Below are 21,453 nucleotides of genomic sequence, written 5' to 3'. Positions count from 1 at the left end.
GTCACAACTTCTTTGCAGTAGTTCTCATTCACGGAAGTAAGAATATCTCGAAATTGTTTATTTTTTTAAACCACTGTCTTATGAAGTATTCACAGTCAGTGCCTTCATGTCTTGACTCAACCAATGATCCCGAGCTTATGAATTATGAAACCCACTCAACCCATATTCAGTTCTTGTGTTTAATGTGTTTTCATCTTCGCAGTAAAGACATGCCCTCAAGAACGATTGTTTGGAGGTCAATCCCCATTTCTATTTATTCATGTGACTTTGAGGGCCTCAGCCATGATGGGGAACACCTCTCTCTCTCTCTCTCTCTCTCTCTCTCTCTCTCTCTCTCTCTCTCTCTCACTTGCTCTCCACCAGATTCCACAAAGCTTCACCTCTGATTCTCTGATTACAGTTCTAATGAGGACACAGTAGGGCTGGGTATCTTTCAGAGGCAAGCATGTCTGTCTAGTATGTCCTAGGTTAGAGCCACCAAAACTTCGAGCTAAGGAAAAAGAAAAAGAATCATGCTAGGAGAACCTGAGTGAGTAGGTGAGGTGCTGAGGACAGCAGCTGTTGAAGAACATTTTCAGGTCACGATCATTCCTCAATTCGAATGTATTGAAGGGCGGGTACAGTTAGCACATAGAAGATTGTGTACATAGGAGAACCTTGGAAAAGGAGGAGAGCTTCGTGGAATCTGGTGAGAGGAGATTGATGTGGGGAGGAGTTGTCTCCCCATTATGGCTGAGGCCCTCAAAGTCACATGAATATAAAGAAGTATGGATTGACCTGCAGTGACCAAACACTAAGCTCTTATATGCAACATACTGGGACTAGTTTTATGTCACCTTGACACAAGCAAGAGCTATTAGGGCAGAGGAAGCCATGATTAAGAAAATGCTTAGAGAAAGATGATGCATTGTAGATCACGAGTCTGTGGGACGCTGTCTTAATTAGTGATTCATTGGGGGAGGGTCAGGCCCATTGTGGGGGGGTCACTCCTGGGCTGGTGGTCCTAGGTTCTATAAGAAATCAGGCTGAGTATGCCATGGGAAACAAGCCAGTAAGCAACATCCCTTCATGACCTCTGCATCATCAACTCCTGTCTATGTTCCTGCCCCAACTTTCTTCAGTGACAAAGTAAGATATGACATGTAAGTTAAGTTAAACCCTTTCCTACCTAACTTTCTTTCAGTCATTGTGTTTTGTTTTTGTTTTAATCACAGTACTAGAAACCCTGACTAGAACAGAAATCAGTACCAGAACATGGGGTATTACTGTGACAGACCCAACCATGCTGCTTTTGAAAGGAATGTGGAAGGACTTTGGAACTTTGGGCTGTGATAGTCATTGAGTATTGAAAGCTCAGTGGGATGTTCTGTAGGGGCTTCTTGAGAACAGTATGTCTGAGGCCTGGCTTGTGAAGTTCCAGTAGGAAACAAAGACCATTTGTTTGAAGCATCTGTGGTGTCTGGTCTGTTGGAACTGATGAACTAACTGGAGTTAAAAAGAGACCAGAAGTGCTAAAGACAAATCTTTGCTTCCATGGGCAATGGATGCTGGTCAGCTGGGGCTGAAGAATCACCTGTGATTAAGCAGATTAAGAGACCAGCATTATTGAGGTAAAGACTTGAGCTGTGTCTCCTTGGGCTCACCACACTGAAGCTGTGTTCCTGAGGCAGCCAAGATTGTACATCATGCTGCCAGTTAAATTTGGTAGTGTATGCCTCACTCAGTTGGAGGTGGTTTTGAAGGCAGGAAGGGGTCACGGAGATCAGCTGAGGCTTGGCACTGTGTGGCAGAGGTGAAGTCCTCTGAAGAGAGCTGAGGAGAGGTTATTGCTGAAAGTGCAGACTAATTGCAGCAAGAGACCCCAGCACTTTAGAGACGCCAGTACTGTGGGATGAGTACCAAGAACAGCAGCCGCAGTGGAGTGTAGCCAGCTGGAACCTAGAAGACAACCTGGGTGTCCTGCAGGAGACAGAGCCAGAAAAGTGACCGAAACCCCATATAGGAGCCCAGGAGATCCTGAGTAGATCCCAGATGTTAAACACTAAGTTCTTTGCAAGCTGCAGCTCAGTTTTCTCTTTATTTGATTGTGACTGTACCCTGGTTCTTGTCTCTTGAAATAAGAAAGTATTTATTTTTTTATTTCATAGGAGTTCACAGTTAAGAGGCTTAACAACTTTAAAAGAGATTTTAGATTTTATTTTAAAAGAGAGACTGGACTTTTAAAGTATTTAAATTTGTAAGGCTCCTGGGCTTTTGAAGTTTATAAAATGGTTTATGTTTATATTAATATGTGATCTTGAGGGTGAATAAGAAAGAAAAGTCTGAGTCTTAACAGTGATAGGTTTGTGTGTCAGAATGACAAGAGGTCACTTGCGCTGACAAGTCTTATGTCAACTTGACATAGTTAGGGTCCTTTGAGAGGGAAATAAAGAGAAGGCCTCCATAAGACTGGGCTGCAGGCAAGCCTACTGAGCCCTTTCTTAATTAGTGATTGATGGGGGAGGTTCAACCCACTGTTGAACTGGTGCCTTCCCTGGGCTGGTGGTCCTGGGTTCTATTAGAAAGCAAGCTGAGCAATCCAAGATAAGCAAGCCAGTAAGCAGCACCTCTCCATGGCCTCTGCATCAGCTTCTGCCTCCAGATTCCTGTCTTGCTTGATTTCCTGCCCTGACTTCCTCTAATGATGAACAATGATGTGGAAATGTAGGCCAAATAGACCCTTCCCTCTCCATCTTGCTCTTGGTCATCACCTTGTTGACAGCAATAGAAACCCTGATTGGAATATCTACTTCTCTCCCTGTTAGACATCAAACACACTGTGATGATTTCTCAAACCATTAATTAGTGATTGTTGGGGAAAGGGTCATTACCTGTAGATTCTTAGTCATGAAATGGTTTCGGTTTTCATGCAGCCATATTTGTTATAGCAAGCTGCCATGCAGGTGTTCAACATCTCTTTTTCCTTTGTCTTCCAGTGTTCCAACATTCCAGAGCCTTCCTGATGAAATCCTCAGCAAGCTGGCTGATGTCCTCGAAGAGGTAATTGTTTTGATCCTCTGTGCGTCTTGAGATGCGAGCCAGACTACGAGCTAAGCTGGGCTTCTTTCTTCCACAGCTTTGTGATGGCCAAGAGATCATGCCAGTTTGACCCGAGCTCTTGGATGAGCAGTAGATTTGACTTCAAAATTAAAAGCAGCTTAGCACACCCAATGCTTACACACAGTTAGACACAGGTGAGCTAGGGACAAAGGACAGAAAACATTTCACTGTGGTAAATGTAAAATTTCTTTGACATCTATGAATAATATGTTGACATTTTTATTCTGAGTTCAATTAATTGTAGTTGTTGGCACCCTGATATTAACAACTTTACAAAAAAGAATTAGTAACTGGGTCTATATATTTTAAGTATCTGTGCATATTTTATACATATAATTTCATGCTTGGATGCAGAATGATTTTCTTTAACTCATAGAAGCCATAGTATTGAGGAAGAGGAGAACAGAAAGGAAACAAACTTCTTCCATTCACACTGAGAACCTTTGCACTGAATTGAAAGCCTGCTTTCCCTCAGTGATGGCAGGAGACTTGACTGGATATTCTTCCTACACAGCTGAGTTCTTCCCAGAGATTTCTACTCAGGTACTTCTGGTTACTGATTGACAGTGGAGAATGTAACTCCAGGAGGAGCCATGCATAATGGCAAATACCTGTAACACCAACATTCAGGATGCAAAAGAGGGAGATCAGTAGTTCAAAGTCATCCTTGGTACCTAGTGAATTCCAGGCTAGACTGGAGTATACGAGACACTGTTTCTAAAAAGACATAAGGAAGAAAAGGATAAAAAGAGGGGAGAAAAAGAGGAGGAGGGAAATATCACACCCAAGACAAGGCAAGACAAGGCAAGACAAGGCAAGAGGTTGTGTTTGGCCTGTGGGAGCTTTTAGATTGCGTGTTTCAATGTATATAAACTATCTGTAAATAGAAAAAATTATGTAATAATGTTTTGATATGCTTATTTCTATCTGAATAATTTCTTTTGTAAAAAAGATAATTAGAGGCTTATGACTGTGTTATACAAGTTTTAGATGAGAAAGGACAGCTGATTAAATAAAAACATTAAGTCAAAAAAGAGCAAAGGCATTCTTACTATAAACACTGGTCCATAAGGGGTGAAGGTGTAAGTTTAGGGAATAAATATGCTTCTTAAGCTTGTGAAATATTCTCATGGTCAATTCCTCATAGAGTTTACATTCTAGAAAGACAGGGAAAGTCCCTCATAATCAACCAGTTGCAAGAAAACTTAACTGAGGGACCAGAGTGATGGCTCAGGGGTTAAGAGCACTTGGCCCTGCAGAGGACTTTGCTTTGGAACACAAGCACACATTTTAAAAGGCTTGCTTTAATCACCCTTGTCCCTATATTCAATAAAGACAAATGCTGAAGAAAAGAATTTAAGCAGAGTTTGAGAGAAAGATGGAGTCTTGGGAATGAGTAAATAGCATTAGAATTGTCAATTGAATAAAGGGGATGAGAGGAGTGAGTGGCCAGTGGCCGAGAAAACCCTCTATGAAACACCCCTGACATGAGTCACCTGGAGAATTTAGCAAACAGTGTGAGGAATCATTAACGTGAGATTGGAGTTGGGAGTCCCGGAAAGGTGTGTTTTATACCTGCAAAGCTACATCAAGCTACACAGGGGCGGGTACGTCATGCAAGGCCTCCAGTCCACTGCAGCTGTTGAGTTTTTCCGTTATACTGACATAGAAGCCATTGAATGGCTTTAAACAGATTAATAGAATTACTTGGCCTATACTATGATGGGACTATGGGGAATAATATAGGAACTGATGGTCGCTTTGTTGGCCGTCATAAAAGAAGATTGAGGGAAAAAAATGGTAGAAACTGATTGGCTTTGAGAAAATAACTCAAAAACTTTGCTATCACATGGTGGAAGAAAAGGGGCTCAGATAGTCGATGAGACTATTGGCATGAATACAAGGCAGGGTTGGGTTAGTATTAATGGGAATGGAGAAGACTAGGAGAAGGGTACATTGGGGTGAAGAGACAAGGAGTGTAGGGAGGTAGGATTTGGGAGAATAGGGGCCTTGGGGTCTTTGGCAGAAGAGATGGCTTAAAGCAGTGTTTGACAAGGAGCTCTTGGTTATCTAAGTGCTTATTCTGAGGGACCAAATGTGGATGAAGTCTTAGACAGAATATGAAAGCTGGTAGCAGTCAAAACTTAATAAAATATCATGAATGTAACTGAGCATGCTGGAGTATAGTGAATGAGGAAAATGAATGAATTATAGTGCTGAGGAGAAACCTTAAACAAATAAAAATTATGATTAAAAATGTCATTCATATACATTAAAATATAAGCATATAAAATACTTTTGGCTTAGCAATTATAAGTGAAGTCTTACTAATAAGATACATGTGTATGGTTACTTGCCTGTAACAGAAGTGGGGAAAGGAATTTATGCAGAGAGAAGGAAAGTGAATGAACGAACGAATGAATGAATGAATGAATGAATGAATGGGAGGACACAGAGTAAAGCTCTGATTTAATCTTAAGAGTTCAGCTCTAAGAGACAAGAGAGTAAATGGAGCCCAGTGGAACCTGGGAAAATGCCAAGAGTCCTCGAAACTTGGGCAGATGGATTGTCAGGGAAAATGGCACTGGCAGGAGCCCAGGAAATACAGTGGAGTGGGAAACAGCACCTTGCACAAGATGGTAGGCGTTCCAGGAGAGTCAAGGCAATGGTGCCTATGGAGTGAGTGGGCTGATGCAGTGGATGGGGCTATGCAAATCCTGACTGAACATTTTGTCTTCTTCGTGATATAGAAAGCAGGGACATAAACAGAGTGCAGGAGGGGTAGACAGCCGAATGGCTTACAAAGATCGGTGGTGGGAGGAAATGGGGGTTTAGAAATACAGTGAGATTACCAAGTATCACGAAGACCCAATTTGATGCTAGCAATTCCTTATATAAATTAAGATACATGGAGAAAGATTTGTTTAATTAATTTATTAGGGATCTTACTTTATAGGCCAGGCTGATCTTGAACCCATTAGCCTCCTGCCTCAATTGCCAAAGTGATGGAGTTATAGGTGTGCACCATCATGCCTGGTTCAATTTTTCTTTCCTTTTGGTCTCTACTTTTCCTTTCATATAGATTCAGGTCCCAGAGAGACAGATAACTGGACCTAACCAGGGCTGTTATTTTCCCAAGGGAAGATGAAGTGATTGAGTGAGGGGACAGGTAATTGAGGACACATGCAAGAAAGATAAAGAGGTTCGATTCTGGAATTTGACTTGGGTAAGGCCAGCGAGAAGTTGTAGGATCAGTGGACTTTAGTTTTGTGGCGTTGAGGAACTGTTGGAGTTAGGATGTTAGAGTGGCTGAACATGAGAGGGACTAAGAATGTTTCTGTCTTTGGTTGAAGCTCTACTGGAAGATCTGTGCTCCATTCATAAATCCTTCGAGGCTATTGAAGTCAGCTGTCCTGTGATTTATTGATCTCTTTCATGTGTGACCACAAAGTGAACCAGAGCATGGCTGCATTTGACTTCTGTGTTCAAGTATAAAAGAAATTCATCACAAGAAGTCTGGGTGTATTTCTCTGTGGATGTGCTGGCCTGTAACCTCTGTAAATAGAAACTGCTTTTCCCAGTGGGCCTTTCGGCTTTCATTTGTCTTTGTGAAATACATGGCAGAACTCTCTGATGAATGTGTGTGCACTTGCATTCACACACACACATACAAACACACAAACACATACAAACACATATACAGACACTCATATATTGTGTGATATTCATGTGTGGGGGTGCATCTGTGTTTCAAAGAAATCAAACTGAGGCATAAATTCATTAGCTCCAATCAACCTCTTTATAAAGCAAAACAAAACTAAAATCCCGTGAAATCCTTTAATCATTCTTTCTTCTTCGCAGCTGTGGAAGTGTTTGTGCTGTCTTATGTAACCATGGTCACAGTGGCTCACGATGTATTTTAGTATTTGGGGCTGTATTTTCTTTTCTTTCTTTCTTCTATCTTATGTGTGTATATCGTATGTACTGCGTCTCGTAGGTGTATGCACAAAGGTGCATGGTGTACAGACAGTTGGGCGGAGACCAAAGGTGGACACCGTATGCCTTCTATTACTGTTCGCTGTGGCTTTTTGAGACAGCCTCTCACAGAACTGTTAGCTAATTGATTCAGCTTCCAGACGCTGAGCCCCAGGATCCTCCTGTCTCCACACCGTCAGCACTGGGATTATAAGTATGTGTTGCCACACCTGCCTTTCACGGGAGAGCTGGAGATCTGAACTCTGGCTGCCATGATTTCCAGGGATGCAGTTGACTGCAGAGCCATCTCCCCAGTCTCTAAGTCACATTTCCAATTAGAAGATGTTCAGATGTTCGGATGGTGTCCAAAAGAGAGCAGGCAGTTGAGTCCCACACATTTGTTTTTAGGGCATCGATATGAAGTAAGTGTACCAAATATAAACGTGCTATCCGGTGCAGGCAAAACGCCCAGGTTGAATAAGCAAGAACAATGAGAAGTTAGACTGGAATAACGGATCAGATAATGTGAAACAAATCTAGAAGAACAGGAGCAGCAGCCATATCACTTAACGTCAAAGACAAATGTGCTTGCATAATAATCAAGCTTTCCACCAATATCCACAAATTTGGGAAAGAATCCCAAATTACTTCAGAAGCAGTATCATTATGGCCAATAAGTAAGTTTGCAGCTTTGTTTACGAGGCAGACATTTATGGAACACCTGCTATGTGTCAGGAGTTGCTCTGAGCCTCGGGGATTCAGGCTCTGCTCTCCGATGGCACACGTTCCAGTGGCTACAGATAAGCGCCCACTGATAAGCCCACTGAAGTTACTATTGACAGAAAAACCATAGTCGAGCATAGTGGTACAAATGCAGTTTGCTTAGATAAACCCTGCAATCAAAGTTAAAATATGTACAATAGCAGTTTTAGGTTAAACTTAATTCAATTTGACTTTACTAAGGGAAGGTAAGATTTAAGCCAAGGTCTAATGGCCTATCTAATGGGGTTCCAGTGGAGCGAGGAGTAGAGTAGATGCATAGTCTTAACATAGAAACGAGTTTACTGTTTTAACTGGGGAGAAAAGTTGTGAGAGAGGGCTTCAGAAAATTTAACAAGAGCATGTCGTCGTGGGTTTATGACTGAAATTTCAGAGCAAAAGGGCTCACTGCAGGATTCCCAGAGGACTAGGATAGCCACACAGCCCAATATCCCAATTAAAGAGATGAATAATTGTGAAATGCGGAGAAAGGAAATTTAATAATGCACACATTGGAAGAACAGAGAAAGGGGATCTGATGGTTTTAACTTTATCTTGGGAGTACTGACATGGAGCTTTAGGCTTATGTAGAAAAAGAACTGGGCCGGGGGACAAAAGGTATGTGTGTATAATTAAGCACTCTTGGTCAAGGTGTTCCTATGGCTGGTGAGGTTTTCTCCCACCAAGTGATGCTAATCTGAGTGAGTACAGGTTTGTGACAATGACTTTAGGGGAATTGGGAACAGGACACATAAAATTCACCAGTAGTATGTCTCAGTTAAGTCTTGCTTAGTGAGACTAGAAGGAAGCAAGGTAGATGAAGCTTCCCCAGCTGCTAATGGACACTCCCAGAGTGAGCAGTTACAGCATCCATGCAGAGGTGGGCTTGGTCCCAGAGTGAGCAGTTACAGCATCCATGCAGAGGTGGGCTTGGTCCCAGAGTGAGCAGTTACAGCATCCATGTAGAGGTGGGCTCAGGGACTCCTAATGGGAAAGGATGCTCACTGAAGGGAGAGACTCCAGGCTTTACTTTGGTTCTCTTCTTAAAAATAATTTTATTTTTCTTGTATATTTTATGTATTTGTATTTCAAATGTTATCCCCCTTCCCCCTTTCCCATCCCCCCTCCTCTACTTCTATGAGGATTCTCTCATTCCCACCCACCCACTCCAGCCTCAACGCCCTGGTATTACCCTACATTGGGGAAACAAACCTTCACAGGATCAAGGGCTTTTTCTTCCATTGATTTTGGACATATGCCATCTTCTGCTACATATGTGGCTGGAGTCATGGGTCCCTCCATGTGTTGGTGGTTTAGACCCTGGGAGCTCTAGTGGGGTCTAGTTGGTTGATATTGTTGTTCTTCCTATGGTGTTGCAAACCCTTTCAGCTTCTTCAGTCTTTTCTCTAACTCCTCCACTGGGGTCCCCCTGTTCAGGCCAATGGTTAGCTGCAAGCATCCTCATCTGTATCATTAGGGCTCTGACAGAACCTCTCAGGGGACACCCATATCTGGCTACTGTCCAATAGTGACTGGGTTTGGTGGCTGCATATGGGATAGATTCCCAGGTGGGCCAGTCCCTTTCTTCAGTCCCTCCACTCTTTGTCCCTATATATCTTCCCGTGAGTATTTTGTTCTCTCTTCTAAGAAGGAATGAAACATCCACAGTTTGGTCTTCCTTCTTCATGGGCTTCATATGATCTATGAATTTTTTCTTAGGTATTCCAAGCTTTTGGGCTAATATCCAGTTATCAGTGAGTGCATACCATTTGTGTTTTTTTTTTTTGTGACTCGGTTACCTCACTCAGGATGATATTTTTTCTAGTTCCATCCATTTGCCTAAGAATTTTAGGAAGTCATGGTTTTTGATAGCTGAGTAGTACTCCATTGTGTGGATGTACCACATTTTCTGTATCCATTCCTCTGTTGAAGGGCATCTGGGTTCTTTCCAGCTTCTGGCTATTATAAATAAGGCTGCTATGAACATAGTGGGGCATGTGTCTTTGTTATATGTTGGAGGATCTTTTGGATATATGCCCAAGAGAGGTATAGCTGGATCCTCAGGTAGTGCTATGTCCAATTTTCTGAGGAACCTCCAGACTGATTTCCAGAATGGTTGTACCAGCTTGCAATCCCACCAACAATAGAAGAGTATTCCTGTCTCTTCACATCCTCACCAGCATCTACTGTCACCTGAGTTTTTGATCTTAGCCATTCTGACTGGTGTGAGGTGGTATCTCAGGGTTGTTTTGATTTGATTTCTCTGATGACTAAGGATGGTGAACATTTCTTTAGGTGCTTCTCAGCCATTTTGTATTCCTCAGTTGAGAACTCTTTGTTTAGCTCTCTATTCCAATTTTTCATAGGGTCATTTGCTTCTCTGGAGCCTAATTTCTTGAGTTCTTTATACATATTGAATATTAGCTCTCTATCAGATGTAGAATGGGTAAAGATCTTTCCCCAATCTGTTGGTTGCCATTTTGTTCTAATGACAGTGTCCTTTGCCTTACAGAAGCTTTGCAAATTTATGCGGTCCCATTTGTTGATTGTTTATCTTAGAGCATAAGCCGTTGGTGTTCTATTCCAGAAATTTTTTGAGGCTCTTCCCCATTTTCTCTTGTTAGTTTCATGTATCTTTTCTGGGTTCCTGTGAGCAGTTGACTTAAAAACAAAAACACCACATGAATAATTTCCAATCATTTTCATTCACTCTGCCAGCTGAAGAGCATCTGTTCAGTTCTACCCCAGATTAATGTTCTTATTCTGACTCTAATTTACCTGTGGGGGCATTGAAGTTAAGAAGGCCCAACTAGACACATGAGGAGCTAATACCCCATAATCTGACACTAGAAACAATGCATTTGGGAGCTACTCTATGGTATATCTTGGGTGATATACTAAAAATTTTTTTCTTGGATAATTTGTTTTTCCCAGTTATAATTTTACACTTGTTATCATAGGGATCCACTTGAAGCCTTCCACAGGTTTCTACGCATGCCACTTTGTGCCATTTTATCACCAGAGCATGCATGCTTTGCCCCAGGCTACTTGTGGTTCCTTAAAATATGCATGTATTCTAGCATACTAGAATAGAAGCCAAACTGCAATAAATCAGTTTCCTAGAAATCACAGTAGAGATTTCTTGAAATGCTCACCTTATGTGAATGTCCTAGTGCACTCAGCACTGGTGATTGTTGTCATTTGTGTGCTTTGCCATTTGTGGGCATTCGTGTAAAAATGGAAATTGATAGTCTCTCTGAGTTCAGTTTGTTGTGAGATCCACTCATGGAGGCTCCTGATAGTCAGCGCTTACCTAGACTACCATGAACTTTGAACAACTCTTCAACAGACAAAAGATAAACAGCAGATGAACTGCCTTGCTTAAAAACAAAGTGACAGAATTTTATCTACTTAATTTTGTTTGATTGATTTTTATTTGTTTGTTTGTTCAATTCGAGCTCTCATTGTACCCCCCAAAAAGCCTAGTTCCAAGGTGCATGCACAGAGGCTAAATGCAGATCAATGAATACAGTCATTCTTATGCTGACAAATAAAAGGTTAGATAAGAAAACCAGTTGGGCTTTTGGGTTTAGCCTCAGAATACAAAGCTTGTCAGTCCTCTGAAGTATTATCAAACAGTGTGAGAAGGGATAACCCAGGTTTCCCATCCTAGGCCTCAGGGACCTCAGTGCATTTCTGAGTCTCTGCCAAGGGCAGCCTACCACCTCCCCGTAGAGAAGAAGTCATGCAATGGCTTAGGCCAGAGACCGTAACTGCTCCTACAGATAAAGTTCCAGCCTGGGCAAGCAGAACTTCAATCATGACTGTTCATCAGCTGTCAGTCAGTGTTAATGAGGCGCAAACTGTGACCAGTCAGGGCCTTTGGGATAGTTCAGTATGACAGACACTGCATCTGTGTGGCTTATGTTCCCCCAGTTACTACAAGATTATATAGATGAACTTCTCTTGGCTCTCTGGGAAGTGAGTGCTACTATTCGTTTTTATTGCTTCCCCTCAGATTATTACTTTAATAGATGTAACCTGGTTTGTCCTGTAAATAGAGTGTAGCACAATACTGCCTGGCTGGCTCTCTCTTCTCTCTATGATCTTATGTAAATTAGCGTGCAGTACAGTCGTTAGCGAAGACTCTCCTCTTCCCTCTCCCAAAGATGATTCTCAAAAGCACATTGATCCTTTTATTTATCACTTATAGCTTATTGCAACTAAATCTATTACATTTTTTTCTCTTTGTGCTCACACAATTCATTCTTGCAGCTGATGCTATAATGCCATATGCTTCTTCCTGCATTCCTTTGAAGTTATCTATCTCCTGGTTTTCTACAAGCACCTTAAGTACCATGGTTATCTCTCACCATGCATCCAGTTTTGGAAGAGAGAAGGTTTGTACAGAATTATGCCCGACTTCAGTTCCCTGAAGATTGTTGAACACATAAATTTCCCACAGATGCGTGCTCTATGCATAAGCCAGTGAATGAAATGTAAGCTCTGCTTTCCATTCAGAAGTTCGCTTCCCATTCAAATGCACAAGAAGAGAATGGAGAGTGCAATCTAAAACCCAAGTGTTCATCTGATGCACATACATGGCGTCTCACAGAGGCTCTGGTGTAGCAACTTCATGGCCCCCAACACAAGAAGAAAGCAGAGAAGATATGGGGAACCAAGAACAGGAAGAACACTAGATAGTAATAAGTCTTATTCTTCTGCCATCAACTTTCTCTTCCCTTGATCCCAGGAAAACATCCAGAATAATGTATTAAAGAACATAAATACTTCGTGCAGAAGAGTGCTTTCCAATGTAAAAGCCCTGGGGAAGGGAGATGTAGGCCACCAGTCGGTTAAGAGAGTGGAGACTCTCCACAGCTATTCTCTTGTACATAAGGCAGTTTCTTCAACAAAAATCACCTTTTCTCATCTTCTTTTCCATTCTCCTTAGTTGCTTATTCATGGGATTGAGATGCTGGTCCAGAGTATATGGATTTGTGTATAACTGTGTATATATAGACTCTGCACCCATGTTTACTTCTTTTGTACAATGCAAACACCAGGATCTGAGTATTGGCTGTCATCCATATAGAGTCATGGTTCACCAGTCATGTGATCTAGATAAGTTATTCACCTTCCCTCAGCCTCACTAGGACTATAGCCACACTAGGACTATAGCTGGGTAGTCTAGGTATGAAGGGCAGCATAGAGAATTAGAGAGAAAGACAAAGTCCATTTTAGGATTTGATAGGTTTGGTTTTAGTTTCATTTATTCAGATCTCCTCTGGAGTGCCGTGGTAACAATAGTCCCCACTTCATAGAACTGTTTTCTAACTTTTTAAAAACACAACTTTTCCTCTGCTAAGAGACTTCTTTTTAAAGACTCCAGTTTAATAGAAAAATTGAACAGAGTGTAGACGATTTCAATGTCCCTGCTTTCTGTAGATAATTTCCCTACTAGCACTTGGTCTGACTTTGGACAGCAGCATCCTTCTGGAGGTTGTTTTTATACAGAGGAATTGCTTTCTGCATGGCAGCCTTCACCAGAAGGTAATCTGGTTTTCTGCAATGCCCAAACATTCAAGGCTTCTTCAGCTGGTGCACATCCTGGAGGATCAGACCATCCAACAGCATGCAGTGTCTGGATTTATCTTTTATCACCATGTGAAGTCTCTGTTAGGATCATCTCTTGCTCTGAGGACTTGAGTCTTGCTTGATTCATCAGATTGGACATTTGAGCTTTCTCCTGACACTATCCATTGTTCGTGTGTCTCATGGTTTTTCACAATCCCCAGTTTTTAGGTCCCCACAAAGTGATGCTCTCAATGTTGAGCTCGCCTTTTGTCTTCACATCTCTCTCTTCTGCCTTCTCATTGGTTTCCTGTTCAAGGAAAGCCTTCACATGCTTAGTTTACTTTGATGTGTTAGCACTGCCGAGCATCAAATAAGTAGCCACACTAGGACTATAGCTGGGTAGTCTAGGTATGAAGGGCAGCATAGAGAATTAGAGAGAAAGACAAAGTCCATTTTAGGATTTGATAGGTTTGGTTTTAGTTTCATTTATTACAAACTGTTCCCTTCCCTTGAGCCTTTGTTAGAGAAATGTTACCTGGCAATGTGTGGTTTTAGCTACATTTCTGTTATTGATTCCTAATCTAATTCAGTGCTGCCCTGAGCACATACTTTGTGTGACCCCTATTCCTTTCAATTTGGTTAAGTGTTTTTTTTTTTAATGACATAGGATGTGGTCTACATGGAGGGATGCTTCACAGGGGCTTGTGGAGAATATATTATTCTGGCGGTGAATGATGTATTACACAAACATGGAGTGAAACTAATCAAATGGCAGTGTGTTCAGTTCAGCTACTCCCTTACAGAAATCCTGCCTGTTAGATCTCTTCCCTACCTCGGAATACTGAAATGTTCCACTTGAATAACATATCCTTCTATTTCTCTTGGGAGTGGTTTCTATTACTTTGTTTCATGCATCTTGATACTATAACATTAGAAACATATTCATTTCGGGCTCTATGTCTTCTACAATCTTACATGAGTACATCATTCCCTGTGTATTTCTGAGAGTATGCCTTGCTCTAAAGTCTGCTCAAAAGGGAATTGATATAGCTACTTCCGTTTTCTTGTGATGAATCTTAGCATGCCTCCTTTTCCTTAAGGATTCATTTTATTCTTTACACTGAGGATTCAACCAGGGTCTTCATTGCACAAGATAGACAAATCCTCCATTGCTAAATTATAGCCCAGTCCTTTACTTTTAGTGTTGTGATTTAATACCTTGTCCAGCATGGCTTGAACTTGTGGTCTTCATGCTTCTGAGTATCTGAACACTAGACCAGGTTACTATCTTAACTTTTAATGACAACATGTCTTTTCATTTAAAGTAGGTTTCATATAAATACAAGGAATTTTACATAATATCTGAATTTTTTTTCAGTCTAGGCATTGAACTCAGGGCCTCCCATGTAACAGGTAGACAGTCTATTTCTGAACTACACCCCCATCTTTATGTTCTTAATTTCAATCCTATTGATGTCTTATATCTAGTTAGGATTTGCTATTTACTTGGTATTCTCTGAGCTTCCTGGGTCTCTTGGTTTTTATGTGTCATTGGTAATGGAATGGTCCTTTCTTCATTCTTGGACTGGGGCCAGTGTTGTCTCACTTTGTATTTCAAGTTGACTTTGAATTCATGGCAATCCTTTTTCTTCAGCTTCCTGGAGGTTGTGACAATAGGCACTAGCCATATGGATTTGTTTACTCTGTACACTACCTGTTAATGGGTCATTTTTTTGAGAATGTTATCTGTTTGCTTGGTCTTTGCTTTAAAATTAAGTCTTGCTATGAGGCTCAGGGCTGGCCTCAAACTTACAATTCTTCTGATTAAGTATCCAGAATGCTTGAATTAATATACACCGTATTGAAAGTTAAATATGATATGTTATGTAAGGAATGGAGATAGATACATCATTGTTAAAAGGGTTTATGCTTTTCTGACTAAGAGTTGGACCACGTATACTCTTTGCTTTACTCAGGTGTCAGAGGCTGAGACAACGTCTAGCCTCCTTGTTTCTTCCTCCTTCGTCTTTAGGTTTCCTCAGAAACTATTTCATTTACGGTAAGAATTTTACTCTGTAGCGCTGTCTGGTCTGGGATTCATTATGTAGCTTAGACTGGTCTCAAACCAACAACAATCCTCCCAGTATTAGGATTTCCCCTGTGAGCCACAACAGTTGACTAGAAACATTTTTAAAACTAGATGCTAATAATTACTGGCCTGGCAAGATGCAAGATGGTACAACAATGGCATGGATGTTATGAGAGCAACCAGCCGCTTTCTGGTTGGCTTTTAGACTAGCTCCACAAGATGGTGCTTAAAGGAGCCAAAATCCATGGCTGTCTAATTTACAGGGGAGAAACTAATGCTATTATTCTCTTAAATGGGCACAGAAATAAATTCCCCTCTCTAAGCTCTTACCTTTATACCCATCACTTTAAAACAGAGACTAGAACTAGAACTGGGTAAGTGCATAGAGAGTAAGAGATGGTGCAAATTGAGTAAGAGACTTTCCATTCCATTCCATTCCATTCTAAATGTTACATCTATATGATATCCTTACCATCCAAACTCAGGGGTCATTATTTAAGATTTAGACAGAAAGATTACAAGAGTCAGTGGTAATAGACATCTGCAACAGAACTGTATTAGTTAGACATATCAGAATGGTGGAAATGTGGCATACATGAACTCAACAGTGGTTATTACTACATGCTTATGTCCTATAAAATAAAATCAGCCAAAATTCTAGAAGGAGAAGGGCTCATGAAACCCCATCCAACTCTTGGCTGAGGTACTATTTGTAGTTCATGGCTACTGGTAGAGCAACTTTTCTTCAGGGATATGTTCTTGAAGAGGTTCCATTCTCTAGTAGATGGTCTTACGTCCATGTCCACAAATACAGCATAGAGTGGACTTTGTAACTTTAAAAACAAGATGCTTAATGTTTGGAAGGAAAAACGGTGGATGGATAAGAGAGTGTCATAGTTGCTCTTCTAGTGTCATGACCAAGGCAATTTTAAAAAGAAAGCATTTAATTGAGGGCTTGCTTGCAGTTTCTGAGGGTGAGTCCATGACCATCATTGTAGGAAGAAAGGCAGCAGTCAGACAGACTTGTAGCTAAGAGCTTAGATCTTGTCCAAAAGAGAGAGGAGGAAGGACAAAGAGAGGATAGGGGAAAGGATAGGAAAAAAGAGGAGAAGAGAGGAGAGAAAAGAGGGGGGTAAGGGGGAGAAAGAAGAGAAAGAGGCAAGAGATGAGTATATATGTGTGTGTTAGGGGGTGGAAGGGGAGACTGGTCCAAGCATGACTTCCACTGACTTCCAGCCACACCTCTGAATCATTCCCAAAACAGTTCCACCAACTAGGGATCAAACATGCAAATATACAAGCCTGTGGGGGCCATTCTCCTTCAAACCACCGGAGAGAAAAATTATAAAGGAGAAATTGAAGTACAGATTTAATTGAAGCATATTATATGCATGTAGAAATTCTGAAAATAATAAAGAATTTAAAAACAGACACCAAGTCTTGCTGTCTCTTACCTCCAGTGTAAATGGAGAGTGTCTGTTCTACAGAGGGACTGTTCACACAGTGTGAGATGTTCTATGTTCCTGTGGCGAGGTCTCAGTCATTTAATGAGCTGGTGTTGGACACCTGCATTTTTCCATATCAAAGGCAAGGACTGGGGTTGGCTATACTCTTCCTCCTAGATTAGCTAGTTCTGTCCAACTCCTAAGTTAGGGTTTACTTTAGCATCCCTAGGGAGAACCAAAAGCTCTTGGTATCTTAGACACAGGTAGATTTTCTTCTCCCAGTGAGGGAAGCACAAGGCTATGTTTCAATATTGTGATGAGAACATAGTAGAGTTCTTATAATAAAAATCACCACAATGAAAGTCTTGTTTTCAAGATCACCGTGTTCTTTTGACCATATTGCTCTACTGGCACTCAAGGAATGTTCTCATTTTCAGTTTTTCAGCATATTCACACACCCCCTTTTATTAAAATGATAGATATTAACAACTTCCAACCTTTTCTGAGTATAACTGTAATGGTCACCAAAAGACTTCAGCACAGTCAAGGCACAAAATAAGAATATGTATTTCACTCTTTTTTTTTTTTATTAACTTGAGTATTTCTTATATACATTTCAAGTGTTATTCCCTTTCCCGGTTTCCGGGCAAATCCCCCTCCCCCCTCCCCTTCCTTATGGGTGTTCCCCTCCCAACCCTCCCCCCATTGCCGCCCTCCCCCCATAGTCTAGTTCACTGGGGGTTCAGTCTTAGCAGGACCCAGGGCTTCCCCTTCCACTGGTGCTCTTACTAGGATATTCATTGCTACCTATGGGGTCAGAGTCCAGGGTCAGTCCATATATAGTCTTTAGGTAGTGGCTTAGTCCCTGGAAGCTCTGGTTGCTTGACATTGTTGTACTTTTGGGGTCTCGAGCCCCTTCAAGCTCTTCCAGTTCTTTCTCTGATTCCTTCAACGGGGGACCTATTCTCAGCTCAGTGGTTTGCTGCTGGCATTCGCCTCTGTATTTGCTGTATTCTGGCTGTGTCTCTCAGGAGCGATCTACATCCGGCTCCTGTCGGTCTGCACTTCTTTGCTTCATCCATCTTGTCCAATTGGGTGGCTGTATATGTATGGGCCACCTGTGGGGCAGGCTCTGAATGGGTGTTCCTTCAGTCTCTGTTTTAATCTTTGCCTCTCCCTTCCCAGCCAAGGGTATTCTTTTTCCTCATTTAAAGAAGGAGTGAAGCATTCACATTTTGATCATCCGTCTTGAGTTTCGTTTGTTCTAGGGATCAAGGGTAATTCAAGCATTTGGGCTAATAGCCACTTATCAATGAGTGCATACCATGTATGTCTTTCTGTGATTGGGTTAGCTCACTCAGGATGATATTTTCCAGTTCCAACCATTTGCCTACGAATTTCATAGACTCGTTGTTTTTGATAGCTGAGTAATATTCCATTGTGTAGATGTACCACATTTTCTGTATCCATTCCTCTGTTGAAGGGCATCTCGGTTCTTTCCAGTTTCTGGCTATTATAAATAAGGCTGCGATGAACATAGTGGAGCACGTGTCTCTTTTATATGTTGAGGCATCTTTTGGGTATATGCCCAAGAGAGGTATAGCTGGATCCTCAGGCAGTTCAATGTCCAATTTTCTGAGGAACCTCCAGACTGATTTCCAGAATGGTTTTACCAGTCTGCAATCCCACCAACAATGGAGGAGTGTTCCTCTTTCTCCACATCCTCGCCAGCATCTGCTGTCACCTGAGTTTTTGATCTTAGCCATTCTCACTGGTGTGAGGTGAAATCTCAGGGTTGTTTTGATTTGCATTTCCCTTATGACTAAAGATGTTGAACATTTCTTTAGGTGTTTCTCAGCCATTCGGCATTCCTCAGCTGTGAATTCTTTGTTTAGCTCTGAACCCCATTTTTTAATAGGGTTATTTGTTTCCCTGCGGTCTAACTTCTTGAGTTCTTTGTATATTTTGGATATAAGGCCTCTATCTGTTGTAGGATTGGTAAAGATCTTTTCCCAATCTGTTGGTTGCCGTTTTGTCCTAACCACCGTGTCCTTTGCCTTACAGAAGCTTTGCAGTTTTATGAGATCCCATTTGTCGATTCTTGATCTTAGAGCATAAGCCATTGGTGTTTTGTTCAGGAAATTTTTTCCAGTGCCCATGTGTTCGAGATGCTGCCCTAGTTTTTCTTCTATTAGTTTGAGTGTGTCTGGTTTGATGTGGAGGTCCTTGATCCACTTGGACTTAAGCTTTGTACAGGGTGATAAGCATGGATCGATCTGCATTCTTCTACATGTTGACCTCCAGTTGAACCAGCACCATTTGCTGAAAATGCTATCTTTTTTCCATTGGATGGTTTTGGCTCCTTTGTCAAAAATCAAGTGACCATAGGTGTGTGGGTTCATTTCTGGGTCTTCAATTCTATTCCATTGGTCTATCTGTCTGTCTCTGTACCAATACCATGCAGTTTTTATCACTATTGCTCTGTAATACTGCTTGAGTTCAGGGATAGTGATTCCCCCTGAAGTCCTTTTATTGTTGAGGATAGCTTTAGCTATCCTGGGTTTTTTGTTATTCCAGATGAATTTGCAAATTGTTCTGTCTAACTCTTTGAAGAATTGGATTGGAATTTTGATGGGGATTGCATTGAATCTGTAGATTGCTTTTGGTAAAATGGCCATTTTTACTATATTAATCCTGCCAATCCATGAGCATGGGAGATCTTTCCATCTTCTGAGGTCTTCTTCAATTTCTTTCCTCAGTGTCTTGAAGTTCTTATTGTACAGATCTTTTACTTGCTTGGTTAAAGTCACACCGAGGTACTTTATATTATTTGGGTCTATTATGAAGGGTGTCGTTTCCCTAATTTCTTTCTCGGCTTGTTTCTCTTTTGTATAGAGGAAGGCAACTGATTTATTTGAGTTAATTTTATACCCAGCCACTTTGCTGAAGTTGTTTATCAGCTTTAGTAGTTCTCTGGTGGAACTTTTGGGATCACTTAAATATACTATCATGTCATCTGCAAATAGTGATATTTTGACTTCTTCTTTTCCAATCTGTATCCCCTTGATCTCCTTTTGTTGTCTGATTGCTCTGGCTAGAACTTCAAGAACTATATTGAATAAGTAGGGAGAGAGTGGGCAGCCTTGTCTAGTCCCTGATTTTAGTGGGATTTCTTCGAGTTTCTCTCCATTTAGTTTAATGTTAGCAACTGGTTTGCTGTATATGGCTTTTACTATGTTTAGGTATGGGCCTTGAATTCCTATTCTTTCCAGGACTTTTATCATGAAGGGGTGTTGAATTTTGTCAAATGCTTTCTCAGCATCTAATGAAATGATCATGTGGTTTTGTTCTTTCAGTTTGTTTATATGATGGATCACGTTGATGGTTTTCCGTATATTAAACCATCCCTGCATGCCTGGGATGAAGCCTACTTGATCATGGTGGATGATTGTTTTGATGTGCTCTTGAATTCGGTTTGCCAGAATTTTATTGAGTATTTTTGCGTCGATATTCATAAGGGAAATTGGTCTGAAGTTCTCTTTCTTTGTTGTGTCTTTGTGTGGTTTAGGTATAAGAGTAATTGTGGCTTCGTAGAAGGAATTCGGTAGTGCTCCATCTGTTTCAATTTTGTGGAATAGTTTGGATAATATTGGTATGAGGTCTTCTATGAAGGTTTGATAGAATTCTGCACTAAACCCGTCTGGACCTGGGCTCTTTTTGGTTGGAAGACCTTTAATGACTGCTTCTATTTCCTTAGGAGTTATGGGGTTGTTTAACTGGTTTATCTGTTCCTGATTTAACTTCGATACCTGGTATCTGTCTAGGAAATTGTCCATTTCCTGAAGATTTTCAAATTTTGTTGAATATAGGTTTTTATAGTAAGCTCTGATGATTTTTTGAATTTCCTCTGAATCTGTAGTTATGTCTCCCTTTTCATTTCTAATTTTGTTAATTTGGACGCACTCTCTGTGTCCTCTCGTTAGTCTGGCTAAGGGTTTATCTATTTTGTTGATTTTCTCAAAGAACCAACTTTTGGTTCTGTTGATTCTTTCTATGGTCCTTTTTGTTTCTACTTGGTTGATTTCAGCTCTGAGTTTGATTATTTCCTGCCTTCTACTCCTCCTGGGTGTATTTGCTTCTTTTTGTTCTAGAGCTTTTAGGTGTGCTGTCAAGCTGCTGACATATGCTCTTTCCTGTTTCTTTCTGCAGGCACTCAGCGCTATGAGTTTTCCTCTTAGCACAGCTTTCATTGTGTCCCATAATCCCATGCATGGGATTATCTCTATCTTTCTGTACCTGTTGAGGCCCGTTTTTTGACCAATTATATGGTCAATTTTGGAGAAAGTACCATGAGGAGCTGAGAAGAAGGTATATCCTTTTGCTTTAGGATAGAATGTTCTATAAATATCCGTTAAGTCCATTTGGCTCATGACTTCTCTTAGTCTGTCGACATTACTGTTTAATTTCTGTTTCCATGATCTGTCCATTGATGAGAGTGGGGTGTTGAAG

At 41.1% G+C, this 21,453-nt stretch overlaps 1 protein-coding gene across 2 annotated transcripts in view; it reads left to right on the top strand.

Annotated features, from left to right (window-relative positions):
* Window positions 1-21,453, top strand: part of Prkg1 (protein kinase cGMP-dependent 1) — a 1,231,555-nt gene that overhangs the window by 887,945 nt on the left and 322,157 nt on the right. For both annotated transcript variants that reach the window (XM_087584755.1, NM_001105731.4), the window contains 1 exon segment: window positions 2,976-3,039. In XM_087584755.1, coding sequence (XP_087440881.1) covers window positions 2,976-3,039 — 64 coding nt within the window.

Source organism: Rattus norvegicus, chromosome 1 (assembly GCF_021556685.1).
Source record: "Rattus norvegicus strain SHRSP/BbbUtx chromosome 1, alternate assembly SHRSP_T2T, whole genome shotgun sequence".
NCBI lineage: Eukaryota > Metazoa > Chordata > Mammalia > Rodentia > Muridae > Rattus > Rattus norvegicus.
Note: the sequence above shows the minus strand (reverse complement) of the source record. Positions and strands in the feature narration are given on the sequence as shown.